Raw genomic sequence first — 16,799 nt, 5'->3', positions numbered from 1 at the left:
GGCATTCCCTTGCTGTTTCTACTACAGCATCCCTGTATGCCACCCATTCACTTTCTATATCCTGAACCTGCTTACTGTCTACTGTTCGAAACTTCTCACTAATCATATCCATGTACTTCTGTCTAATTTCCTCGTCCTGGAGATTTTCTACCCTTATTCGTTTGCAGACAGATTTCACTTTCTCTACCCTAGGCCTAGAGATACTTAGTTCAGTACAGATCAGATAATGGTCGGTATCATCGAAAAATCCCCGAAAAACTCGTACATTCCTAAAAGATTTCCTGAATTTGAAGTCTGTTAAGATATAGTCTATTATGGATCTGGTACCCCTAGCCTCCCATGTGTAGCGGTGAATAGCCTTATGCTTGAAGAATGTATTCGTAACAGCTAAACCCATACTAGCACAGAAGTCCAGCAAACGCTTCCCATTGCCATTCATTAGCTTCCATATCTTCCCCTCATTTACCAATCACCCTTTCGTATCCTTCAGTTCAATTTCCAAAGCTTGCATTGAAATCGCCCATTAGCACTATTCTGTCCTTGCTGTTGACCCTGACCACGATGTCACTCAATGCTTCATAAAACTTGTCAACGTCATCCTCATCTGCACCCTCACATGGTGAATACACGGACACAATTCTTGTCCTAATTCCTCCCACTGACAAATCTACCCACATCATTCGCTCACTTACGTGCCTAACAGAAACTATGTTGCGTGCAATGGTATTCCTGATAAAGAGCCCTACCCCAGACTCTGCCCTTCCCTTTCTAACACCCGTCAAGTACACTTTATAATCTCCTATCTCTTCCTCCTTATCTCCCCTTACCCGAATATCACTTACTCCTAGCACATCCAGATGCATCCTCTTTGCTGACTCAGCAAGTTCTACCTTCTTTCTTCCATAAGCCCCATTAATATTGATAGCTCCCCATCGAATTCCATTTCGTTCGCCAAGTTGTTTCCAAGGAGTCCCTCGCCTGTCAAATGGGAGTGGGACTCCATTACTCCCATAGGTCCGAGGCTTGCTTAACACGTTCCCTGCGGCAGTGAATTTCGATGACTTAATGTTACGTCGTATCGGCCCACCGGTGACCCGATGCTGCCTTTAGTTATTATCGGTTCGGGTCACCGGTGACCTGACGAATTTGACTTTGTTTATTCCCTAGTATGACATCCTAAACCATGCATGTGCACTTGTTGTGTGCGTTATTGTTGAGGAGACATTCCAGCGTATTTACCTGTGCGACAGTGTTCCTATTCAACAATTGCGTGAAACAGAAATGACCCCGGAAATAATTGGGTCACCGGTGGGCCGATCAGAACTAGCAGTGTGCCTCGATCCTTTACTTCCATTGGAACAATATGTTGTCGATTAGTTAACGGAAATTCGTAACTAGGACGTAGTTACTCACTTCGCAATTCTGAAAAGTTCGCACCGACGGATAAGAGTAACATATTTCGGGGCACATGGTGACCCGAACCACACGGAACGTGATATAAGCCTACCCCAGTGCTGTCCTAACCCTCTTTCTTTTCCGTTCCACCGGTGTGTCAGAATGTGAAAGCTCCATACCTCAAAAGGACGTGAAATTGCTTGTAAATATTATATTCGGAAGATAATAAATATATCAATAACTACTCCAGTAACCTCTATAGGCTTTCCTAAGAGCAATGTAGAAAGCAGATATCAGAAGGGTTACTCCTTAAACAACAATCTACCATCTGCGGGAAGCAACACTCTAGGCTTCATTCGCCGTAACCGCGCTAAGCGATTCCCGCGTAAAAATATAGGTCAGACAACAATCGGGACTCAGGGTGACCCGAAGCGATATGAATGGAAGATGAAAAAACTTCCTTCGGGTCACCGGTGGGCCGATCAAAACTAGCAGTATGCCTCGATCCTTTACTTCAATTGGAACACTAGGTTGCCATTAGTTAACGGAAATTCGTAACAAGGACGTAGTTACTTACTTCGCAATTCTGGGAAGTTCGCACCGACGGAGAAGAGTAACATGTTTCGGGACACATGGTGACCCGAACCGCACGGAACGTGTTAAAGTGTTCTGAGCTCGGTAAATTCATGAAGCAGGATGCTGCCCTACTTGCACATAGTCCAAGTGAGGATCTCTCCTCTAACGGGTTATGGACCACCGGTGAATTGTGTAGTCCTAGCCGCCTGAGCACAAGGAGGGCCACGACTCAGAATATGTCCGAGATGCCCACTCCCATTCCATAGCAACTGGTATCCCGACTGTTAGGGACCTATGCCTACCCGGTATAGGTATAACCAGTTGATCACATAATAAACACTCACAACTGCTATAAAATAAACACTATATTACGAAAATACAATTTCACACATTACAGTCCGTCCGCCATACTTGTTTTTTTTTTTTTCTTCCAAAGATCACCATAACAACAGCCAAACACTCATAGTGTAAACATGACATACTCCCACCTTTTGATACCAATCAAAACACAATGTTTACAGACAGAGGCGAGAAGGTATTTTAACTCTTCTTCCACTCCTGGTGAAGTTGCGGCTGCCGAGACTTAATGTCTCAGGAACCGTATCACTGGGTAAGGCCATCTCCTCACTCCCACCTTCAACCTCCAATGGATAAAGGTGCCTCGTAGGACGGATGAGTTCTCCTGAGGATGTCTTCACTCGAACTACCCTGATCACTTTGTCTTTACCTGGAAATATAGCTGTCACTCTCCCCAGGGGCCAGTCGATTCTTCTCTTGTCATCACTACCAATGATGACCACATCTCCTACCTTCCAATGCCGATCAGGCTCCTTGCCCGATGGACAGCACAGAAGGCTACCCAGATATTCCAGTCGGAATCTTCTCCTCAGTTCATTCCTCAGCTGTTGAAGGTACTGAAATCTTCTTGAGAGACTGACCTGATCTAGTTTGTCTAAATCTGGAGTACCAACCATGGGAATGTCCTGAAGAAACATTGACGGAGTTAGAGGCACCAATTCATCACGACTTTCTGAAATGTAGGTGAGGGGTCTGGAGTTAATTACGGATTCACAATCAGCAATAACAGTCAACAGTTCCTCATATGTCAAGATAGCCTTGCCTAAAACACGCCTTAATAGTTTCTTGACCATTTGCACAATGCGCTCCCAGAATCCACCCCACCAAGGAGCTGAAGGAGGACTAAACTTCCACTCGATTCTAGTAACCGATGTTTCCGCACCTATTTTTTTCCAATCAATGTTGCCGAACAATTTGTTAGCCCCAGCAAAATTTGTCCCATTGTCACTATAAATCACACGAGGCCTGCCTCGTCGGGCTATGAAGCGCCTAAGGGCAAGTAAAAACCCTGTAGTCGACAAAGTCATTACTAGTTCAAAATGGACTGCTCTAACAACTGCACATGTGAATATCACAATCCAAGCCTTGTCTTTGGATTTTAGAAATAGTGGTCCGGCAAGATCGACTCCTACCACTTCAAATACACCTGCATCTCTTACACGATCTTCTGGAAGGGCTGGCGTTTCAGGAACTGATCTTTTCATTTCGAATCTTCTACATTGTATACATTTCCTGATGACTTTGCGAATTGTTCTTCTTCCCTTTGGTATCCAGTAGTGCTCCCGCAGTATGGCGAGTAGAATCTGAACACCAGCATGAGAAGCTCTCAAATGGTGTTCTCTGATTATCACCTCAGTCAGAGGGTGATTTGATGGCAATAAAACAGGTGTACGGAAATCGTATTCATCCTTCCTGTTGGTGATTTTTGTCTTAACCCTGACGAGGCCCAGCTGGTCTTTGAAAAGGCACAATGTTTGTTGGTTGTCCCTTTCAGTAAAGTTCTCTTCTTGAACAATTTTCAACAGTCGTCTCTCCGCCATTGAAATTTCCAAACAATCCAATTCAGAAGCAACATTCTGCTCTACGTCCTTTCTCGCATTGTTGATGAACCGCAGCATCCAGGCCACCATTCTGACGATTCTTGAATACTGAGAAAAGAATCTTAAATACCACTGCTTTCCCTGGGAGACAAGCATAGTAGTCGTAACAAGGCCTTTTTTTCTTTCTGCATTGACCTCCTCTTCATTAATTTCTACAATGCGCGATGGCCACCTGTTCTCTTCCAACTTTAACCAAGCGGGTCCCTCCCACCAACGAGAAGAAATCAGCTGCGAAGCAGAGCAACCTCTCGAAGGTAGGTCTGCTGGGTTGTCTGTGCCTGGTAGATGAAACCAACACTTAGGATTAGATAATAATCTAATTTCTTTCACTCTGTTAGTGACGAACACTCCCCAAGCTTCCTCTCTTCTTATCCAACATAGCACAGAAGAAGAGTCACTCCAATAGTACTCCGGGATGTCCGTCAGATTCAAACTTTCTTTCACAGAAAAAGCGAGACGTGAGCCTATAGTGCAGGCTAATAACTCCAGTCTCGGTATCGTTATTTTCTTTAAGGGGGCTACCCTTGATTTTGCTGCGACCAGTCGCACTTCAAACTCTTTTCCATTGAAAGATCTTAAAAAAATAACGGCTGCATAAGCCACTTGACTGGCATCACAAAATACATGCATACTCCATGACGATTTGTCCTCACAACTAGAAAATCTTCTAGGCACTTTAATTTCAGCAACAGAGGACAACTCCTTCAACCACTTATTGAATTTGATTTGGGTGTCTTCACTTAACGGACTATCCCAACTTACTTTCTCTCTCCAACTTTCCTGTAGTAAAATCTTAGGTACAATGGAAACCGGACACGTAAAACCAATTGGGTCAAAAATACTTTGAGTCATTGACAAAACTGTCCTCCTTGTGAGAACATCAGAGTCATTCAACTTCACCATTTTACATGACAAAAGATCAGCTACGGGGTCCCACAACAAACCCAAAACAGGTGTCACTTTAGGTACTTCATCCTCCAGAGTCAACCTGGTGTACTCCCACCCTCTTAAGTCAAATTTTCCTTGCAACAGTAGCTCCCTCGACTCATCCACAAATTGTTTAAGTTCTTCTTCTGTGTTCACGGAAGTGACGCAGTTGTCCACATACAGAGATGTTCTCAGTTTATCTGCGGTTTCACGGAAGCACGAATTGTTCTTTAAATGAAGATCCAATACCGCTCCAAGTAGAAACGGACTGCAGTTAACTCCAAAAACAACCCGTTTGTGGCGGTATATTTTAAGAGTTCCCTCAGCAAAATTCTCCCACCACAGGAATTTCAAAAAGTTTCGATCCCTTTCAGCGACTGCGATTTGAAGAAAGGCCTTCTTTATGTCTGAGATCACGCCAATCCTGTTTAAACGGAACCGGTTCAAAATAGATGGAATTACTTCTAATAGATTAGGTCCCTTCTCCAGACAGTCGTTGAGTGAAAGTCCTCCTTTCGATTTACATGAAGCATCAAACACCGGCCTCACTGCTGTAGTCGATCCTTCCTTAAAAACTCCTCTGTGTGGTATAAAGTACCCAGCATCCTGAGAGCTTTCTTGACCAACTTCTTCAATTATCCCTTCATCTTGCCAGTCATGGAGCACCTGCTGGTACTTCTCGAAATTTTCTTCCTTGATTAAGCGGTGTGTTGTAGAAACCAGTCTTTTTAATGCAACATCCTTGTTGTCTGACAATAGCTGCTGATCTTCTTTCCATGGAAGCGCGACTTCATATCGTCCTTCCTCATCTATCTTAACATTTTCTTGGAAATGTTTCAATGTTGCCATTTCAATCTCCTTCTTCGACAACGTCTCGGTCGGATCACAAATTCCTATGCTTTCCAAGTTCCATAGTTCACCCAAAGAAGCCGTTCTCACAAACAGAGAGTTCACCATAGACACTGTGTTAGAGTTCTCAGTTGTCTTCCAGAGCTGTCCCATCACTGTCCAACCAAATGTGGTCCTAACAGCAACCAAACCAGACCTCAACTTGACTGTTTCCCCGGTCAATAAACTTCCCACGATGTCTGCACCAATGAGTAACTCAATCTCCGATGGCTCTGGACCATAATCAGAGAGCCAAATTTTCTTTTCTCTGATCTCATCCATCCAAGGACCCCCTTTTAAACGTGGGATTGTACCACAAATTACCTTTTGTCCCAGCACCTTAATGTTTTGAGAAATTGAATGACGTAGGTTGACAATGGCTATCTCATACAGGTTATGATCGTTTGCACCGATTGAAGCACCCCCAAAAAGCTTGTGTTCAATTTTTTCAGTCTTTGATGGAATATACCCCATTTCCACGGCAGTTTTCTCCAATAGATAGGATCTCTGCGAGCCTGTATCCAGCAATGCCCGTACAGTTCTTTCTTTTCCTTGATGATTTAACCTAACTACAAGAGTTTGTAACAGCACTTCAGAAACATTACTGGTTTGGGTGTTGAGGGTTACAGTTGGGCCACCTGACAACTTTGAACCCCATTCTTGGTTCTTCTCATCACCCTTATAACCCCCTTTATTTACATCCAATTTGGGACACATAATAGCCTCATGTTTATCACTGCACACGAGACATTTTAGTTTCGTAATGCAATTAGCAGCCCTATGTCCCACCTTCAGACATGAAAAACAAGCTTTATTCTCTGACAACCTTTTATGTTTATCCCTTAAGTTCAATTCTTGAGCTAGATTTGCTGTCATGCGATTTATTACAGAAGACACACTCCAAACTGTTTCCTTTTCCAGCGAAAAGTACACTAGCAGTAGCTAAACCTTGCTCCTCCCGCTCCCGTTCTTTAATCTTAGCACTCCTCGATTTATTAGATAGTCCAAAACCAGCTTGAGCGAATGTAATTCTCTCTTCACTCTCTACTTCACCCTTCAGAAAACCAAGTAACGCGGTCAGTTTGTCAGCATGTCCATTATCCTGATCCGTTTTAGTCGTTGATGAACTCCTCATCCAGACACGTAATACTTCCTCAGGCAAGCAAGATTCTACTAACGGAAAGAGCATCGAGCCGTACTTATCTCGAGTAACGCCTATTGATTCTAAAGCTCTCAGCTGTGCATCTAACTTGTCGTATAAGCTAGCAAGCATAGGCTTCTCCCTTGTCTGAGAAACATTTTTTACTACAAGACTTATGAGCTCCCTGACATAGAATTCGGTCAATAAATCTTCTCTTCCAAACCTACCCTTAAGGGATTCTACAGCCTTAGAGTAATTTTCAGCAGTGGGGGGGAAACTGCTAACTAAATCTCTAGCTCGGCTATCAACCTTCGTGGACTGGATTAGGTATTGAAATTTATCTTCATCCTCAATTTCAGAGTCCTCATGGATGCGCCGAAATTGTCCCCAAAATTCCAACCAATTCCTAACCTCTCCATCGAATTTCACGAGTTCTATCTTTGGTAATTTCAATTGCCTTTTGTTTTTACTCTCAGCTGATACAGTTGATCTACCTGACACTACTTCCAACACATTGGCGTTATTAGCTTGTAACCACAGGGCATATTTTTGTCTTGCATCATCTAATTTGTCTCTAAAACTGTCTATAGATTCGTACTCACGGTCATACTCGTCGTCTCCTTCTCTTTCCAGCAACAAATCTAACACTTTTTCATCCAACGGTGCCAGTTCCTTTCCTAACCTTTCCAATTTATTTATCAAGGATTGCAACGTGTCTTCATGAATGCCGTCTTGTATTTCTTGACTTAAATTTTGCAAGAGCAAATTGTACGTTTTCGTAAAAGTTGCTCTAACCGGCCTCCGAGCTTTCGTTACCTTCTCCATTTCAACACAATCTTCAAGTCGTATAAATTAATACGTATCCTGGCAGGGTCGCCACAATTTGTTAGGGACCTATGCCTACCCGGTATAGGTATAACCAGTTGATCACATAATAAACACTCACAACTGCTATAAAATAAACACTATATTACGAAAATACAATTTCACACATTACAGTCCGTCCGCCATACTTGTTTTTTTTTTTTTTTTCTTCCAAAGATCACCATTACAACAGCCAAACACTCATAGTGTAAACATGACACCGACTCTCAGGAGCACTTACTAAGCCACTCAGCCGTTGCCCATGGTTCACGAACTAGGACGTGACTACAGTAACCCACAAACATGAACCATACCTATTTACCTATTTACAAATGGATCAAATGTTCTGTAACTCTCTAGTGACAAAGATATGTTGTTCTGGACTATTACCCTGTACTGCACAACATTACATTGGATTTATACATCATATTTATAGGTAATACTAAATTATAATATACTGTTAATTATGTGTTCTTACATTAAATAAACTCTTACTAATATACAAACAGCAGATGTGTCATGACATAACCTCACATGTTTTGTTACACAAGACAAAAAAATAAATAATATGACCACGATCTATACCATATAAAGTCCCTACATAACTATGCAAATAATAATAATAATAATAATAATAATAATAATAATAATAATAATAATAATAATAATAATAATAATAATAATAATAATAATAATAATAATAACAACAACAACTTGATGAGTAGGCTGAGTTCAACAGTTCTGAGAAATTCACCATCTTAACACAGGTCAACAAGTTTGAAACAGCCTTCCGACTCAATCAAAAAACATATATAACAAAAATTCTCTTCCTCGAAATGCAAAAATCAGACATTATCAAACTGTAATTAGACCTGAAGCATTATATGCAGTAGAATGTTTAATGCTTCGAACACAAAGCCTGCTTAAAAAACTGGCAATTGAGGAAAAGAGGACTATCCAAAAAATTCTTGGTCCCAACCTCAAAGAGGGTGTTTACAGACTTCAGAGCAAATTAGAAATATACACCCACACCAAAAAGATATCAAGCATAATTCCAAAAAGAGGGATAATGTTTTATGCTTACTTCTTCAGATTGTCAGCTGATAGAATCAGTAAACATACATTATCCTTCTTCAGAAGTCTCAAAACGATTCCTCCTTGGTTGGTGGAGATCAATAAGGATATCCTAAAGTATGGAATCACAGAAAAAGGCACTCAACTCCAAGCACCATTCAAATACAAACTTAGTTAGGTTCATCAAGAAGTCCCAACTTGACTGAAACATGTCCATTCTGATGCATGGAAGAAAGTATACTCCAGAAGGATGAAAACCTGGTGGGTCCGCAAGAAGACAAACAGTTGAGATCTCATGGTCCTTAGTGGCCCTAGCAACAACAACAACAACAACAACAACAACAACATCAACAACAGCAACAATTGCTGCAATGACTTAAGATCGTGTGTAGTTTATGTGTGCCTTATTTACATCTATGAGAAAGAACAGTACTTCATTTATGATTTCCAAACAGTATTTATGACAATATAATGTGTAATGAAGATGTGTTAATGTTTGTTGTGAGTATATGATCATTTAATAGAGATTTTAGACACAAATATTGTATCACTTCTGTGTCATAAGTGGCAGCCATTTTATTTTAGCCTCAACTTTATCCATAGATAACACTCCGAAGAAAGGCAGTTGATATGATGTTTATAATCTTTGCCCCAAGTGTCAGCCATATTGATCAATTTGTCGTGACTGTCATGGAAACCATGAAGAAGACAAGCACTATGTATGTTCTTCATGGCGTTAACTAGGACACAGAGTTTGCATAAGTTATTATTGTTATTATGCCTCTGGGACTAACAGCCTCAGTTGTAAGAATGAAGATTGTCTTGTACCATCTTCTTAAAGGCTATTTCAGCTTATGCATGATGCAAACCACTCGTGAAACTACCCTAGAAGGTAACCAATCCTTCGTCGACGTAATTGACATATTCAGGCATTTGGATTCTGGGGAGCCTGAAACATCCTGCAGGGAAGAGTTGGAGCTTCCCATAACCTCTAAACTGCCATCTAAGAAGAAACACTTTATGGGCACATTGAACGTGAATACGCTAACTAAAGTTGAAAAACTAAAACAATTCATCAGAAAAATGGACAAACATAACATTAGCATATTAGCATTGCAAAAAACCCAATTCACAGATGAAGAACCTTTTGAATCAAAAGGTTATAGATTATATAAAGGAAAATGAGCCAAAAACAACAGAAATGGCATGATAATATTAGGAACTGGATTCATAGTGAACAAGCGATATCTAGACTCAATAATCAGCATTGACTCGCCTTCAGAAAAGATATCAACCTTAACATTTTGATCAGGCAATAAAGCATATAATATATTAAATGGTCATGCACTTACAAATATAAAAAACAAGATGAATCCAGAGGAAGTAGACCATTTTTGGGAACAACTTGAAGATACTGTGTCCGGTACCACAATATCAGGTCAAAATTTTTCTAGGAGATTTCAATGCACAGATTGCTAAAGACTATAAATACAGAAAAATAGTTGGTAATTTTCCAGCACATAGACTCACCAACAGGAATGGGGAAAGACTTATAAACTTTGTCGACAATTTGAACCAAAGCTAATGTCAACACATTTCAAATGGTTACCACGAATGAAGACAACATGGATATCTCCAAACACTGAATTAGGACAATACCAATTGGATCATGTTGCTATCAGTAAAAGGAGTATGAAGGAGATACTCAGTGTAAAAGTCAGAAAAGACAGTGGTATAGAATCAGATCACTATTTCTCAGAGATAAAGGTTAAGTTCCAACCCAACAGAAATGTGGATAAATTGAGAGGAAATATCCAGAAATGAGTAGATAAGACCCAGCTAAAAACCAACTTGATAAAATACCAGGAAAAGATAGAGATACATAACACATAGGAAAACATATGGCAAAACATGACACAAGCGGCTCAGGAAGAGGGACAAAGAAAAAGAAGTAGAAAGCATAGATGATGGAACTCCGAGTGTTAAACAGGGCTTGAAAATAGACAAGACGCTTGGAAGAAGTGGAACAGCAATAAGACGGAAAATAACAGGAATCACTTCACAGAAACTAGGAAATGAATAGCAGGAGTAATCCAAAAGGTTAACGTGTTGACTGCCAGGACACATAGCAAGAAATATTCCAGTGGCCAAAGTGTTTTCTTCTATGCAAGTAGTAAATAAGTAGTAAAGCAAAATTCAAAGTGATATTTCACTTAAGTGTTCTATATACGTACGAAATACAATAAAAATTCCTAGCACCTCGAGGTACCACCGTGGCCCCACAGAAAAAGTTCACTGCATGGTTTTGCCTAGACAGCCAGAGCAGTACAGTCTAGCGGTACTAGAAGCTTGCATTGCTTGATAGTACACATTGTAGATAACAAAGCATGCTACGATTTGTTTACTAGTGCTTAGCACTACAATCACAAGGCTCTCACTGTTTTACAATAGAGTGTGTGTGAAATACTTATGAGATATATCTAAGTTATTTTACCAGTGAACGGAGAGGTTAGTTATAAAAATGAAACTGTTTTCTTCTTGAACTCGCAAGATAATGACACTAGCCCTTCAGTATGAGAATTCTGGTAAGTAAAGTCCATGTCAAACTGATCTATTAGGTTTTGCAAGACAAAAAACTCTTCACCAAATTAAATTTGAAATATATTTACTAACCACAAATTATATACGTATATTTCAGATTCGGAAGAATCAGTAGATGATGAGCTATGGGCTATGCTCGACCTCTCAGACGATCCAGACTACTGTACTGAGAGTTCAAGTGACAGCGAAGATGAAGAACCTCCACGAAAGAAGTCTAGAGAAAGCTCAAGTGAGACCGCAAGTAAAAATAACAATCTACATAATACAGTGGACAAGAATAATATAAAACATCTGGAAAATTGCATTCATGAGGAAGAAGCAGCATCAGTTGAAAAAGATGTGCAACCAGGACCATCTAATGAAGAACGCGAGAGTACAGAGGAGGAAAATAAGGTGCAGGAAGATGAAGAAGGAGAGAAAATATTTGTTATGTGGCATAATCCTCAAGGAAGACATCAGAATTTTGCTTCCAATGTTGGGACTCAAGAAAAAGTTGAAGTGAATGAGGAATTTGTCAGCGCTTCTCCATGTAACTTCTACTGTAAATTCGTTAACAGTGAGCTTATCACTCTTATGGTGAATGAAACAAATTTGTATACAGAACAAAAACTTGCTGTGGAAGGACATTCTTCTTTTAGTCGTATCCGCTCATGGACTCCAACCAATGAAAATGAGATGAGAAATTTCCTAGGTATTATAGGCTATATGGGTACAGTGCATATGCCACACGTTGCAGATTACTGGAGTACATTGTCTCTATACAGGAACGAAATATGTTCTCCAACAATGAGCCAAAAAAGATTCCAATTGTTATTAGCAATGTGGTACTTCTCTAACAATGAAGAATGTCCCCCTGGAGACAGGCTATTCAAATTATCTGCTCTTATCATGATGCTAGTGGCAAAGTACAAGGAGCTACTAACACCTGGCCAGACAGTCTGCATTGATGAATGTCCGATGCCCTTCCGTGGAAGACCGATAACAAAATAGTTCATCCCCAACAAACTACACAAGTACCGGGTCAAAGCTTTCGAACTTTGCTGTGCAAAAGGTTAGACCTGGAATATAATAATATATCCAGGAAAGGCAATAGATGGAGGAAGATCTGTCCCAACAAGCGTACTTATGAAACTTGCTGATGATTTGCTTGGAGATGTAAGAACCATAGTAACTAATAATTACTATACAAGCTTGGAGTTAACTACGACACTGCTTGATCATCATACGCATCTTTTGGGAACTCTGAGAAAAAATAGGAAGTGTATACCAAAAGAAGTTGTTGAGAAGAAACTGAAGAAAGATGAATTGATTTCAAAGGAGAATGAAAAAGGTATAACTGTCCTCAAATGGAAGGATAAAAGGGACGTGCTTATGTTGTCGACAAAACATGGTGATGAAACTATAGAAGTAGAAAGAAGGTGAGGTACCATCCGGAAACCAACAATGATTCTTGATTACAATGAAGAGAAAGGTCATACAGACTTACCGTATCCGATTAGATGAGCAGTTATGTTTCGTCTCTGAGAAAATGTCTAAGATGATACAAAAAGATAGCGATTGAGCTACTTTTTGGTACAATGTTGGTCAACGCATATATCCTGTACAAAAAAGTAACAGGAAAACCCATATCCATAATAAATTTCAAAGGAAGTGTTGTTATGGAACTCTTGAAAATACAGGAAGAACCTGAAAGAAAGGAGGAACTACGCCCACCCAGGCCAAAAAGATCTGCAGGGCATACATTACAATGGAAGGAAGGTGACAACAGGAAGGTACGAAGATACTGCAAAGGTTGCTACCAGAAAAAAATTAATGGACTCATTCCAAAGAATGTTGTGAAGAAAGTTGTTACATATAGTCCAGTGTGTGTCCAGCAGCCTCACTATTGTCTGCCGTGTTTTAGCGAGGCACACAAGTAGTGTTGTAACCTGTTCTGGGTTGTGACATGATGGCGGCATGTTTCATCTACCCTACAGCAAACATTCATGAAAGCCTACATCAACTCAAATATTGTATATATTCTAAAAAGTGAATTTATTATTTTCTATGCAGAAGTGTTATCAATAAATCAATGTTTTATGTGAACATGTATTTCTATTAATTATTTCCTATTTACTCCTTGCCAAATGCTCAATGGTAATGTAAAATGTTGCTATGTTGTCAATGAATATTGTCAATTTAGAAAATGCAAATACGCTCATGTTTACACTATATTGCGATAAGCGTAGAAATCAGCTCAGGTATGGGTGCAACAATTTGGAAGGAATCAGTGTGACCATTGATTAGGTAAGCATAGGCTTGGGGTGAAAATGGGAAATCACAGAAAACCATAACCAGGTTTCCCGACAGTAGGATTCAAACTCACAATCTCCAAAATCTTGAGCTTGGGAGTTAGCTAACCCGGCATACCTAAGCGCATGGCTAAACTGGTTGGACAAATACTCACATATTGACCATGAAAGGAGGTTGGATTAATAAAAAATAAAGATTATATTTTGGAAACCAAGCACGCCAGGATTTGGCACGAGGCCATAGTGGTACGCTAGCATAGCGAATTCAACAGCTCAGCGGTCCACCGGCCCGGCAGGGTAAGTCATATTGCAACACCTGTCAGTGGTACTTTGTACTGCTATGTCCTCATGAGAAACTCACTCAGTGGTACAATGTACTGCTCTGGCAGCCAATGTGTTAAAAGACAAGCGAATAAAGCTGAACTTGACCAACTAGAAGAAAATTTTAGTAAGAACAACACAAGAGACTTTTACAAAGTATTCAAAAGTAGATTACAAGGGTACAGAATGAGGGGATTAACTTTCCATGATCAACAAGGCAAAGTGGCAGTAAACAACAAAGAAAACTGCATTATTCCAGCTGAATATTTTAATGAGCTACTAAATAGTGAAATACCGGAAGATAAATTAACAAAAACTATATCTCAGGAGTATAAAGAACCAAAAGGCATCACACCAGAAGAAGTAGAAAGAGCAATCATGGAGACGAAGAATGACAAAGCAAATGGAGAAGACCAGATATTTGCTGAGATGATAAAGTGGGGAGGTGTATGGTAGCAAACATGATCAATCTTACGCAAGAGATTTGGGAAAAGGAAAGGATACCAGAAGATTGGAAGATGGCAATTATATATCCTATCCACAGGAAAGGAGACCCTAAAGATGTGAACAACTATAGAGGAATTTCCCTACTATCTATTGTGTATAAGATCCTATCAAAAATTCTGGTAAACAGAGTGGAAGAACAGACAGCAGACTAAATTGATGAATACCAAGCAGGGTTCAGAGAGGGAGGATCATGTGTTGAACAAATTTATATCCTCAAATCCATTATAAAGATTAGAAAACTCCAAAGTAAAACAGTAATCATGGCATTTGTAGATTTTCATAAGGCATACAATTCAGTCGATAGACAAACATTGTTCAACATACTAGAGGAATTCGGTGTTGATCACAAGACCAGATCTCTGATCAAAGACACACTCACCAACACTACATTTAAAGTAAGGTTCCAAGGAGAAGTATCAGAACCATTTGAGGTCAATACAGGATTAAGGCTGGGTGATGGCCTTTCACCAATACTGTTTAACCTTGTCTTAGAGAAAATAATTAGAGTATGGAGAACAGAGTCTAAAAAGAAAGGCATGAGTGGTGTACAGTTAGGTTACAAGAAAGACAACCTGAACGTGGATTGTTTGGTTTTTGCCAATGATATAGTGATCTTAAGCGAAACAGAAGATCAAGGTAAGAAGATGTTACACAAGCTCAAAGAATTTGCAATAAAGGCAGGACTAAAACTATCATATGATAAGACTCGAGTAATGAACACACTGACAGACTGGATAATGGAACACGGTAATATAAAGAAAGTATCCAAATTCAAGTATCTTGGTGAGTAGGTACAGTTCAATGGTATTGATAATGAAGCGAATAAGAGTAGAATCAGGAAAATGGAATTAGCTTACAATCTCACACAAAACGTACACAACAAAAAATCATTGTCGATAGGAACAAAATTAAGGCACTACAATACAGTAATAAGGCCAGAAGCACTGTATGCATCAGAATATCTAACCCACAACAGAAAAACAGAAGGTGAGGAGATGAGGAAGATAGAAAGGAAAATTTTACCTAAGATATTAGGTCCTAGGAAGACAGGTAACATCTGGAAGAAAACAAGGAATGAAGATCTGTACAAACATATTAGTGAACTGACTGATAAAATGAGAAAGAGACGACTGAGGTTTGCTGGACACATTCATCGGATGAGTAACAACAGATCGGCGAAGAGGATATGGAAGTATACCAGGAAATGCAAGAGCACCACAATCTGGGTGAAAGAAGTTATCAAAGATCTTACTGAACTAGGTCTAAACATCAAAAGCATGTTGGACAGAAACAAATATTGGAAAATAGTTGACAGATACAAGGAATTTCAGAAACCAGAGAAGCAACAACAAAATTTGACTGACTGACAGAGGGAGGCTAGAAGTCAAAATATGAAGAGGTTTTGGGAACAAAAGAGACAGGAATCCAAGAAGCAGAAGCATAAGTTAAGCCTGGTCCATAGTAGGCCAAAACAAATCTTTAAAAAATAAATAAATAAATAAATAAATAAATAAATAAATAAATAAATAAATAAATAAATAAATAAATAAATAAATAATAATAATAATAATAATAATAATAATAATAATAACATATGCCATGTGTTTATAATTAAGGACAAACAAATATTCAGAAGCTGGAATAAAAATAATAAATATAATAAAATATCTTACCTGAAAGGTCTGGAACAAACTAACGTAACCTAGGAGGCCAAAACTGTAGGTTGAGTCTTCCAGAATCCCTCTCATATTTCTGAAAGGTAGAACTACCTTTGGCACAGTAAGAAAGGAAACAAAATTTGCTGAGTAAAGAGATAAAATGAAAACTCCAGTCATAAAACTTGTCCAATGTATCCATCGAGCAGACCATTGTTGTGGAGTGCGGTAATGTCCTAAAAAAAAAAAAAAAAGAAAACTTTTTTGGTTTCCAGGTACATACCTTACAAGGGAATTTCACATAAGGGGGTATTTTAGTTGATTTGATGTTAAAATCACTCAAGGGACTGGAGGAGAGAGAGCTACATTTCACCTTTTATAGAAGAGGAATAACATTGGGTTGCACAAACTTCATGGTATTATTCAGTTTTCGTACCGACGGCCATATTTTGCCATATACTCTGTTTGAAAGGAGGTCCATGAATATCACAAGAAACAACTCCTCCAGCTGGGTGTATTTTAATTATTTTAGGCAGAACTGGACAGTAGCCACCAACTTGTTAAGAAGGAAGTCATACTTCCAGTGTCAGCTCAGTTAAAT

At 39.4% G+C, this 16,799-nt stretch overlaps 1 protein-coding gene across 1 annotated transcript in view; it reads right to left on the bottom strand.

Annotated features, from left to right (window-relative positions):
- Positions 1-16,799, bottom strand: part of LOC136877083 (glutamate receptor ionotropic, kainate 5) — an 89,989-nt gene that overhangs the window by 26,441 nt on the left and 46,749 nt on the right. The window contains exon 6 of the mRNA XM_067150901.2: positions 16,217-16,434. Within this exon, the coding sequence (XP_067007002.1) occupies positions 16,217-16,434 (218 nt within the window). The remainder of the gene's footprint in view (positions 1-16,216; positions 16,435-16,799) is intronic.

Source organism: Anabrus simplex, chromosome 7, assembly GCF_040414725.1.
Source record: "Anabrus simplex isolate iqAnaSimp1 chromosome 7, ASM4041472v1, whole genome shotgun sequence".
Taxonomy (NCBI): domain Eukaryota; kingdom Metazoa; phylum Arthropoda; class Insecta; order Orthoptera; family Tettigoniidae; genus Anabrus; species Anabrus simplex.
The sequence above is the reverse complement of the archived record's forward strand: the minus strand, read 5'-3'. Positions and strand labels throughout refer to the sequence as shown.